The 12077-nt window shown below is 45.4% G+C and overlaps 2 protein-coding genes across 2 annotated transcripts in view; one reads left to right on the top strand and one right to left on the bottom strand.

Moving 5' to 3' along the window:
• LOC111968845 (kelch repeat and BTB domain-containing protein 11) overlaps positions 1-12077 on the top strand; it is a 340328-nt gene that overhangs the window by 29736 nt on the left and 298515 nt on the right. The gene's annotated exons all lie outside the window — the stretch shown is intronic.
• LOC111968841 (palmitoyltransferase ZDHHC14) overlaps positions 1-12077 on the bottom strand; it is a 97600-nt gene that overhangs the window by 3186 nt on the left and 82337 nt on the right. The window contains exon 9 of the mRNA XM_023994744.2: positions 4495-4597. Within this exon, the coding sequence (XP_023850512.1) occupies positions 4495-4597 (103 nt within the window). The remainder of the gene's footprint in view (positions 1-4494; positions 4598-12077) is intronic.

Here is a 12077-nt window from a genome sequence, read left to right as displayed (position 1 = left end):
CTATTGGAAAACCATGGATACCGTTAGCTAAGAAAGCATCACACTGTATTTGCTTCTTGGACCAACAAGAGCAAGGTCCATTTGGAGAGATCCTCTAACACGGGCTATCTTTCATCATGATTAGTTTAGCCCCAATGTCAGCTAGTCAAGATCGAAAGCTTCTCTTTGACAAATGCGCTCCAAAATCCCATCACGTCTCCAAATCTAATAATAAGGGCCAGCTTTGGCAAAGTTGCACTCCTTAGGTTACTTTATAAATGCTTTTCAAATGTTTTAGCTCCATACTGTCCTTTGGAAAAATAGGCATTATTTACTAATGAGCTTTGACTATAATTCCTTTATAGGCTGGAGAGGGTGAGTTGCTGGTTGGGTCTGGGACTGGGACTGCTGCCCCCTGTTCTGCCCAGGGGGGTGAAGAGACAACTATTTTCCAAAGCACTGGCTGTCATTACCCATGTTGGCGTGCTGCTCTGTGCAAGGAGCCTGCGAAGTAGTGAAGTTGAGTTCTGATAAGTTTAGCCCTGGTCATAAACTGGCCATCAGCCCAACAAACTACAGGAAGAGCAGCTGGCACAGAGCTAGGGAACAAAACCCTGTCTGCTCTTGATCTGCCTGCCTGCCTGGCTGACTGCATGATGATCTGCATGCCTGCCTGGCTGACTGCATGACAATCTGCCTGCCTGGCTGGCTGGCTGACTGCATAACGATCTACCTGCTAGCCTGCCTGGCTGACTGCATGACGATCTGCCTGCCTGCCTGACTGACTGCATGCCTGCCTGGCAATTGCCTGCCTGGCTGGCTGACTGATGCATAACGATCTACCTGCCTGCCTGCCTGGCTGACTGCATGACGATCTGCCTGCCTGCCTGCCTGACTGACTGCATAACGATCTACCTGCCTGCCTGGCTGGCTGCTGACTGCATGACGATCTGGCTGCCTGGCTGACTGCATGACGATCTGCCTGGCTGGCTACCTGGCTGACTGCATAACGATCTGCTGCCTGGCTGACTGCATGACGATCGCCTGCCTGGCTGACTGCATGACGATCTGCCTGCCTGGCTGACTGCATGACGATCTGCCTGCCTGGCTGACTGCATGACGATCTGCCTGCCTGGCTGACTGCATGACGATCTGCCTGCTGGCTGACTGCATGACGATCTGCCTGCCTGGCTGGCTGACTGCATGGCGATCTGCCTGCCTGCCTGACTGCATAATGATCTGCTGCCTGCCTGACTGCATAATGATCTGCATGCCTGGCTGCCTGCATGATGATCTGCCTACCTTGGCTGGGCTGACTGCATAATGATCTGCCTGCCTGGCTGGCTGACTGACTGCATAATGATCTGCCTGCCTGGCTGGCTGACTGACTGCATGACGATCTGCCTGCCTGGCTGGCTGACTGACTGCATAATGATCTGCCTGCCTGCCTGGCTGACTGCATGACGATCTGCCTGCCTGGCTGGCTGACTGCATGATGATCTGACTGCATGATGATCTGATGCACATTCAAATGATGACAGCTGTCTAAACATTGGTTCATTCTAGGGTTGTTCAAGCTAGATTATTAGTTTGACACATAGATGAGAAGAAGCATTCTATTAGTCATTCGTCTAATGAATTAACAAATCACACGTCAAGTAGACACCACAGAGATACTGAGAGTCTAAAATGAGTTGTGTGGATCATCATCCAGTACTCAAGTTGAAACAGGAGTCCATCAAATTCCGGAGTCTACATGTGTCCCGCTCTGCCRTCTAAAAATAGCTGCCAGCTACAACAGAAAATGACAAAAAACATTTAAAAAATGAGAAAGATGTGCTGGTAAGAAATCGAGAGAAAATGGACAGAGAGACAAAGAACAAAGCTGATTGTGTTTTAACTAGAGGCCATGGCCACTGTTCTAGATGTCACGTCGCCCACACATACTGTTCTTCCACGGTTCTCTCTGTCACTTCCTGACTGGGGCCTAATGTGACGGATGGTGTAATGACATGACTGCATCCTTGTAATCTGTTGCCATGGTGACACAGCTTCTCTAGATCAGCCTACAATGGCTTTACAAAACAGATACATGGAAAAACAGCAATAATCCACTGTACAGTACTGGCTACTCCACACTTGACGATTATTAGTTACCAATTTGCCTTTCGTACATTGACAGACTGCCTTTCACTATTACAAATCAAAGTTTATTGGTCACGTACACAGTTTAGCAGATGTTATAATAGCGGGAGCAGTGTAATGCTTGTGTTACTAGCTCAGTGCAGTAACGAATCCAATTAAGAACCCAAATAACACCATCAGTAATCCAAATGCACTCTATGCATATATACACCAAAAAGTTCAAGTAAGAATGATATGTACAGCAGTATATATTACAGTGAGCTCTGTCACGAATCCAGTATATAAATACGCTGTGTGTTTAACGTGTAACAGTAATGCAATGTAGAGTAGTAGATATATTACAATGAGCGATGTTGAGAATACAGTATATGAATACACAGTGTGAAAAACTGTATAAAAGAWACATGAAGTGTCCATTGTTTATTGTCTCTATATACATGGGACAGCAGAGTTGGCTGTGTGTGAGTGTGTTTGTGAGTACAGGAGTCTTGAGTGTGTATGAGGTGTGTGTTTTGTCTCGTACTACAGGACACGGTGTGATGGCTGTTCAACAGTCTGATGGCCCGGAGACAGAAGCTGTTTTTCAGTCTTTCTGGATTTACACGACGACCAGCTATGATTCAACGGTGCTATATTTCAATGGAAATTCCTCTTGTTTAGTCAAACACATGCCACATTCTCTTAAGTTGGTGACTAAATATAGATTTCGTTAGTGGCGACATTTCAAATGTTTCCCTGTGAAAAGTAATAAATGTAGTATGTTACTCCTAACAATAACAACTGGTCCTAACAGACTATTTCTACATGTGATAAAGCGATGGAATGCCAAGCCCGTCTCCCAGCCAGCACAACCAGTTCCAGATGGCCATGACCCATTCAATAAGACCAGAGCTACCATCCAGGACACTGGATTATTCTAACAGCCTATTGGATTCAAGTTCACAGGAGTGTAACGAGTAGTGACCGTACATTAGAATGTAGAAGGGAAACAACGGCTTGTTCACTAAGGGCCACCAGAAGCCGTCCTCTTTCTTTTCATTCCCTGCAGGACTGGTGGGGTGAGGTTGACATTTACAGTTCCTCTCCCTTTGTTCTGAAACACTCCAACACCAATTACACTGTCTGCTGACAGTGCCTTGTTGAAGTCAGACTCACTCCACCTGGGTACTGTAGGACCCTTCGCTCTACAACACCATTTATTCTCATTTCCTCTCCCTATGTCTGTTATTGTCTGTCATCCCTTTCTTGCCATCTATCTGTTTTTGCCATGCCAAAACCTCCCAGCACAAGAGTTAGATTGTCCAGTCAGTCTGCATGATAAGCTTGTGGGAAGCAGAGGGGGAGAGAGTGTGCACTGCACATGAGCACAACACACGTCCCTCCCTAGGGATGTCAGAGAGGGGGAGAGTGTGATGAGGGGGGAAGCCAAGGAGTCACACAGCACGAGCACTGTCCATAATGACATTGCCTGTCGCTCGCACACGCACGCACTGACCTATTTCCCAGCCATAATGCCAGATCACTGAGCATCATGGGTAAAATCTGTGTGAATATTAACAGAAACAATCACCTATTTGGAATCCCAGCAGTTGATTTGTTCCAATCTGTTGACCAGATATGGAAATAAGATTGGCAAAATAGATTTGGATTGAGAGGAGCTGGAGGGAAAGAGTGAGAGAGGTGAGATCAACAGCCTTGTCAGTTGGCTTGCTAGCGTGGGATGAGGGGAGCCGTGGTATTTATTCATCAATCCTAACTGAGGAGGGAGAGAGGGAGGGAGGGAGGGAGGGAGGGAGGGAGGGAGGCAGGCTCTAACCCTACTCTGCCCTTGACTCCCATCGCGTGGAAACAGGGCCCTGGTCCAACTCTAAACCAATTACCAATGCTGATGATTGCAATAATACACCATGATGCCGCTGGTCATCATAATTCCCGGGAGATTGATTGGGATGGTTTATCTATCTAGATGGCAAGGCGGACAGTAGAGCCATTGTTTACAGATAAAAAACAAGCAGGATATAAGACAACAGCTGGACAATCAGGCTACTATGAGAGCTGAAGAAGCTGGCACTGCCATGCAATCAGGGCCTGGCACAGCAACAGCTGCCATTCCCTTTCCTGGGTTTTCCAGGTTGAGTCAGCCAATGATGGGTCACTGTGCGGCCACCCTCCATTCAAGGCCCGGAATGGCTGAATCAATGATATCACTGTTCACCATGCTTGACCTTTTATAAGGAACCTATAGCTAACTAATCTTCAAGAGGCCAGGTGATATTTGCTAAGCCATATTAAGATGGCAAGGGTGTGGTTTGGTTTGCACTGACGGCCATAAGTAGGTTTGGAAAAGACACAGAGTGGAGAATGGCTCACCATGTGGCCCTGTGATTGGGTGGATCCATACATGGTGATGCCATTGGTTGGCGGGGTGGGCAGTGGCGTGTCTGATTGGACAAAGCCTCTTCTGTCGATGAGACTGAGGAGAGAAAGAGAGAAATATCTGAGAAAACCATTCAATGATATCATATTCTAGATCCCTTCCTTGACAAGTGAATAAGGCAAGTCCCAAGTCTATTTCAATACCGTACTTTGAGGCAAGGCTGACACTGTACATTTATTTTGCATTTGTGAATGAAATGCTTTACTTTTATTTGAATACTCTAATTTTAATCATTGGCAGATATCCTTACACAATGTAAATCGATGTTAAGACGATACAGAATGCAGATGAAATTAGATGACTTTCTGAGAGTTAATACTGTGAAAGAATAAGAGGGCCAGAAGAAGCACACAGAGAAACCCACTAAAGGAGCGTTGTATTTAATGTTTCACTCTGTATGCAGGCTCTCCTCTTAGTATTCAGTCAATGAAGTCATACAACGATCAGTGGAGTGAATCATTATCTCTGTTCTATCATTACCATTGTTGGGCTGACACATGGCTGATTAGACAGGAACCTGCTGAGGTTAAGCAACATGATTGTCTTATAGTGTGTGTGTCTTTTGTGTGTGTGTGTGTGTGTGTGAGCGTGTATGTGTGTCTAAGGATGCATGTGTGTCTGTATAAAGGGGGTGTGTGAGTATGTGTAAGTGCATAGTCATGGGCTAACCATGTGAAGCAACATCCATTCATCACCATGGATGGGCTGTGTGTTGATATGAAACAGTGACACAGGTCAGCTCTAACGGAATGTGTGCACGTGCAGGGTAATCAGTAACAGAGAGCCTGTTGACTCAGAGCTAGCTAGTCTCTTACAGGAATTCACCAGACAGGCAGGCGGAGGTGGACTTGTGAAAACTGAAGACATATAGAATGTACACACACACATACACAGCTGCCCCCTCCCTTCTTGCCCACCACCTGCCCAGTGAGTACTGTCCCTTGCCACCCAGTAGAGTTATTACCAGTGAGTAATGATGTAGGCAGTGGAGGCTGGGTTGGGACAGAGTGCAGCCAAACACACTGAAAGGCCCAGAGCTAAAAGCATTTTTAATTTCTCTCCCCTGTTTATTCCCCGGTTCCCCCTGGCCCTGTACGTGTGTTTTACCTCGAAGAGACTGTCTTGCCTCACTGTTAATAACATGCTACTGATGCACTGTAGCATGCCTTTACACATGTCCTAAATGGCACCCTATTCACTAAAGAGCCCTATAAGCCCTGGTCAAAAGTAGTGCACTACAGTACATAGGGAATAGGGTGCTATTTGGGACTGAGCTTAGAGTTAAACCACAGAAGAGGTGCTGCGTCTCCAGTTGTCTCGTCAGCGAGGGAAAACCTGGGCTGTAAAGATAAGATAGCCTCTATCTAGGCTGAGTGAGTGTGAAGAACCAGAGCTTTCACCACAGAGAGTGTGTGTAGAACGTGAGGGGAGGCACGTAGGGTGTTGGGAGAGAGACAGGAGACCATAGGTCGTAACAGTCCTGGAACCGTAAAAGCCTTGGTTTCATGCATGTTAACATCAGAAGCCTCCTCCCTAAATGTGTTTTATTCACTGCTTTAGCACACTCCGCCAACCCTGATGTCATAGCCGTGTCTGAATCCTGGCTTAGGAAGGCCACCAAGAATTCTGAAATTTCCATCCCTAACTACAACATTTCCGTCAAGATAGAACTGCCAAAGGGGGCGGAGTTGCAATCTACTGCAGAGATAGCCTGCAGAGTTCTCTCATACTATCCAGGTCTGTACCCAAACAGTTCGAGCTTCTACTTTTAAAAATCCACCTTTCCAGAAATAAGGCTCTCACTGTTGCCGCTTGTTATAGACCCCCCTCAGCTGTGCCCTGGACACCATACGTGAATTGATTGCCCCCCATCTATCTTCAGAGTTCGTACTGTTAGGTAACCTAAACTGGGATATGCTTAGCACCCCGGCCGTCCTACAATCTAAGCTAGATGCCCTCAATCTCACACAAATTATCAAGGAACCTACCAGGTACAACCCTAAATCTGTAAACATGGGCACCCTCATAGATATCATCCTGACCAACTTGCCCTCCAAATACACCTCTGCTATCTTCAACCAGGATCTCAGTGATCACTGCCTCATTGCCTTCATCCGGAATGGGCCCGCGGTCAAACGACCACCCTCATCACTGTTGTCATGACATTGCCTGTTTAGGTACATAAAGCCCATCCCCCTCTCCCTGCCTCCCCCTTTCCTCCTTCAACCCATGCTGTGGTCACAGAGAGACGTCGTAAATTCCTGAGAATCTCCTCATGGCCAAACAGTATTAGAGAGAGGGTAAACTTTCAGGACAAAGGGTTTTCTTCCACCTCACAGAACTTGAGGTACGAACAGATTTCATGTTCCGGAAAAAGTATAAAAGATCGGTGAAGAATCCAGCTATTAACATGTCCGTTTGTCACAACTCGGGAAACTCATGGGAGACTGTGTGGCTACATTACCATACCGCTGTTTATATAATAACCTCAGATATGAGGTTTACATCTAATTGTTGTCTAAAATGAATGAGTGAGTATGATACTGTTTGTATAATTGTGTAATATGATTTTGGACTGTTTTAATGAAGAAAAATACAAATCGCTTTTGATTTGAACTAAATCCGAGGACCCGCCCCTGAGCCCAGTTKGGTCAGACATMCTGGGACAGCCCCTTTCKGCAATTCCTAATAAAAACCCAACTCTGAGAAATTATCACTAGACCATGTTTTTTCTCCATTAGGAGGAGACAAAGGTTGTGGACAATTGCTGAATCTTTAACCATACCACGTGGTTAAACTCTTAGACGAATAAGAACAAGTCTTTGATATTGACTACTAGTCTGCAGCTAGAAATTCGGTATCATTGAACGCGAAGAACGACAACCGCCGAAACATCCATTCTATAACGAATGTCACTCCGAACTATCCACAATAACCAAGACAGACGAAACTCTCCAACAGAAACTAACTTTTCTCCAGCGATCAAGACGACACACTGAGCGTATATATATTGCAATTGTTCCCGAATGAGTGAGCATTCATGTGTAAAGGATTAGCATGTCAATTGTTATAATTATGAACTCTGTAGTGACTTCTTAGTCGACCCCCAATTTTCCCTTTGTCTAACAAGCCGCCATGCCGGTTCAGCCCACTAGGGCATATTTCTCCTATCATTTCATGTAACCATTTTAAGTTTGTTTGTTTGTTTATGCATTTCTGTGAATTACTTAGTTAAATCATTTATTTATTACTAAGACAATTGATGTATGGATGACTCGTATCCCGGGTGGCGCAGTGGTCTAGGGCACTGCATCGCAGTGCTAGCTGCGCCACCAGAGTCTCTGGGTTCACGCCCAGGCTCTGTCGCAGCCGGCCGCAACCGGGAGGTCCGTGGGGCGACGCACAATTGGCATAGCGTCGTCCGGGTTAGGGAGGGTTTGGCCGGTAGGGATATCCTTGTCTCAGTATGTAAAATGTAATAAAATGTCGCTCTGGATAAGAGCGTCTGCTAAATGACTAAAATGTAAAAATGTCGTAGTGAGGGCTGGGTTCGTGCAGATGGCCAACAACGTGAGGTAAAAATAAATAAATCATTAATCAGAAGACTATTGATCAGATATGAAAATATCTGAAAGGTTATATTGGGAAATTATAACTTTGTAATCTGAATACTTCCCTGGTGCCCCAACTTCCTAGTTAATTAGTTACGTTATTATTTAGTTGATCGCGTAATAACTAATTACATAGAATCTTTGATAAAAACTATAAGTCTTCAATTTAATGACAGTAAAGACACAACACTGTCAAACGCTCCTTAAAATACTTCAGCAAGCAGTCCTTTCTAATCGACCCGGCCCGGGTATCCTGGAAGGATATTGACCTCATCCCGTCAGTAGAGGATGCCTGGTTGTTCTTTAAAAGTGCTTCCCTCACCATCTTAAATAAGCATGCCTCATTCAAAAAATGTAGAACTAAGAACAGATATAGCCCTTGGTTACCTCCAGACTTGACTGCCCTTGACCAGCACAAAAACATCCTGTGGCGTACTGCATTAGCATCAAAAAGCCCCAGTGATATGCAACTTTTCAGGGAAGTCAGGAACCAATATACACAGTCAGTTACGAAAGCTAAGGCTAGCTTTTTCAAACAGAAATTTGCATCCTGTAGCACTAATTCTTATAAGTTTTGGGGCACCGTAAAGTCCATGGAGAAGAAGAGCACCTCCTCCCAGCTGCCCAGTGCACTGAGGCTAGGAAACACTGTCACCACCGATAAATCTACGATAATCGAGAATTTCAATAAGCATTTTTCTACGGCCGGCCATGCTTTCCACCTGGCACCCCTGACCTGCCAACAGCTCTGCACCCCCCCCCCCCCGCGCTTCTCCTTCACCCAAATCCAGATAGCTGATGTTCCGAAAGAGATGCAAAATCTGGATCCCTACAAATCAGCTGGGCTAGACAATCTGGACCCTCTCTTTCTTATCCCCTATTACTAGCCTGTTCAACCTCTCTTTCGTATCGTCTGAGATCCCTAAAGATTGGAATGCTGCCGCGGTCATCCCCCTCTTCAAAAGGGGAGACACTCTAGACCCAAACTGTTATAGACCTATATCCATCCTGCCCTGCCTTTCTAAAGTCTTCAAAAGCCAAGTTAACAAACAGATCACTGACCATTTCGAATCCCACTTGTACCTTCTCCACTATGCAATCTGGTTTCCGAGCTGGTTATGGTGGCACCTCAGCCACGCTCAAGGTCCTAAACGATATCAGAACCGCCTTAGATAAAAGACAGTACTGTGCAGCCGTTTTCATCGACCTGGCCAAGGCTTTCGACTCTGTCAATCACCGCATTCTTATCGGCAGACTCAATAGCCTTGATTTCTCAAATGACTGCCTCACCTGGTTCACCAACTACTTCTCAGATAGAATTCAGTGTGTCAAATCGGAGGGCCTGTTGACCGGACCTCTGGCAGTCTCTATGGGGGTGCCACAGGGTTCAATTCCCGGGCCGACTCTTTTCTCTGTATATATCAATGATGTCACTCTTGCTGCTGGTGATTCCCTGATCCACATCTACGCAGACGACACCATTCTGTATACATCTGGCCCTTCCTTGGACACTGTTAACAAACCTCCAGACGAGCTTCAATGCCATACAACACTCCTTCCGTGGCCTCCAATTGCTCTTAAATGCTAGTAAAACTAAATGCATGCTCTTTAACCGATTGCTGCCCGCCCGACTAGCATCACTACACTGGACGGTTCTGACTTAGAATATGTGGACAATTACAAATATCTAGGTGTCTGGTTAGACTGTAAACTCTCCTTCCAGAGTAATTTACAAAATAGCCTCCAACACTCCACTCAGCAAATTGGATGTAGTCTATCACAGTGCCATCCGTTTTGTCACCAAAGCCCCATATTTGCGACCTGTACACTCTCGTTGGCTGGCCCTTGCTACATATTCGTCGCCAAACGCACTATCTATAAGTCTTTGCTAGGTAAAGCCCCGCCTTATCTCAGCTCACTGGTCACCATAGCAACACCCACCCGTAGCACACGCTCCAGGAGGTATATTTCACTGTTCATCCCCAAAGCCAACACCTCCTTTGGCCGCCTTTCCTTTCAGTTCTCTGCCGCCAATGACTGGAACAAATTACAAAAATCACTGAAGCTAGAGACTTATATCTCCCTCACTAACTTTAAGCATCAGCTGTCAGAGCAGCTTACCGATCACTGTACCTGTACACAGCCCATCTGTAAATAGCACACCCAACTACCTCATCCCCATATTGTCATTTCTTTTTTTGCTCTTTTGCACCCCAGTATCTCTACCTGCACATCATCATCTGCACATCTATCACTCCAGTGTTAATGCTAAATTGTAATTATTTCGCCACTATGGCCTATTTATTGCTTTACCTCCCTAATCTTACTACATTTGCACACACTGTACATAGATTTGTCTATTGTGTTATTGATTGTACGTTTGTTTATCCCATGTGTAACTCTGTGTTGTTTTTGTCGCACTGCTTTGCTTCATCTTGGCCAGGTCGCAGTTGTAAATGAGAACTTGTTCTCAACTGGCCTACCTGGTTAGATAAAGGTGAAATAAAAAAATAAAAAATAAATAAAACATAATTTTAAAAAATGGGGGTTCAACTATGAGTTATACACAGTGAGGTAATCCAAATGAAAGGGTTATATTGATGATGTGTCTGAATGCAAATTCTGTAGAGAAGGAAGTGTTGGATAAGACAAGCTAATAAGCAATCAATGGCTATGAGTCTATAGATACAATGACTACTACATCTAGCATTTCTATGTGCATAGTTTGATCTCACTGGGAGGTGCTGGAATCCTTTGTACTATCAGAGGTCTGAATGAGGAGTAGCTGCAGGCAGATGATTTCACAGCAGCAGCTCTCTAGCGAGATCAAGATGAGCTCTGTGTGACGGACCTATTTTAGCTTACTGACAATGTAGGAAATTACAGTGACGGGAAAAACTGATTTCTCCTAGAATGAGAAGAACTATTGGATTTGACACTTCTCTAAGACAGAGGATGATAGTGTGCCATATGTTACATTCTGGGTAAATCCAAATATATGTCAGATCCGCACGCAAACACAGGACTGTCCTTACCTGGGTGGCAGGGGTCCACACAGCGCTGCACAGCAGTTGGTGAATATGTTTCCGTGGCTGTAAGGGTTATAATTGTCTTTCCCTCTTTTAGACGACCATGACCCTTTGATCTGAAACAGAAAAGGCCACAATCAGAGCAGTAAACCAGGGGTTAAAAACATAATTTGTATTTAAAAAGGGAAGATCAATTTCCTCAGACTTTTATCCGGAACTTTCGGTTCCTTCTGTGTGTATGTGTCTATAATGTCCCAGGCAGCTCTACAGTGGTGAGCGATGAGGCAAACTGCCTGGAAATAGATGAGGTCAGACTCAGATCTGGCTGTCTTCCACTAAACTCAACCATCCACTAGAGGAAAAACCAAACTGCTGCCTGGGTTTAGTAGTGTCTGTGTAATCAGCTAGACAGGAGAAGGCTGGGGGTTTAGTAGTGTCTGTGTAATCAGCTAGACAGGAGAAGGCTGGGGGTTTAGTAGTGTCTGTGTAATCAGCTAGACAGGAGAAGGCTGGGGTTTAGTAGTGTCTGTGTAATCTGGTAGGAGACAGGAGAAGGCTGGGGGTTTAGTAGTGTCTGTGTAATCTGGTAGGAGACAGGAGATGGCTGGGGGTTTAGTAGTGTCTGTGTAATCTGGTAGGAGGCAGGAAGACAGGCCTGGGGGTTTAGTAGTGTCTGTTAATCTGGTAGGAGACAGGAGAAGGCTGGGGGTTTAGTAGTGTCTGAATCTGGTAGGAGACAGGAGAGGCTGGGGGTTTAGTAGTGTATGTGTAATCAGGTAGGAGACAGGAGATGGCTGGGGTTTAGTAGTGTGTGTAATCTGGTAGGAGACAGAGAAGGCTGGGGGTTTAGTAGTGTCTGTGTAATCTGGTAGGAGA

The sequence above is a fragment of the Salvelinus sp. IW2-2015 genome, linkage group LG9 (genome assembly GCF_002910315.2).
Source record: "Salvelinus sp. IW2-2015 linkage group LG9, ASM291031v2, whole genome shotgun sequence".
Lineage (NCBI taxonomy): Eukaryota > Metazoa > Chordata > Actinopteri > Salmoniformes > Salmonidae > Salvelinus > Salvelinus sp. IW2-2015.
The sequence above is the reverse complement of the archived record's forward strand: the minus strand, read 5'-3'. Positions and strand labels throughout refer to the sequence as shown.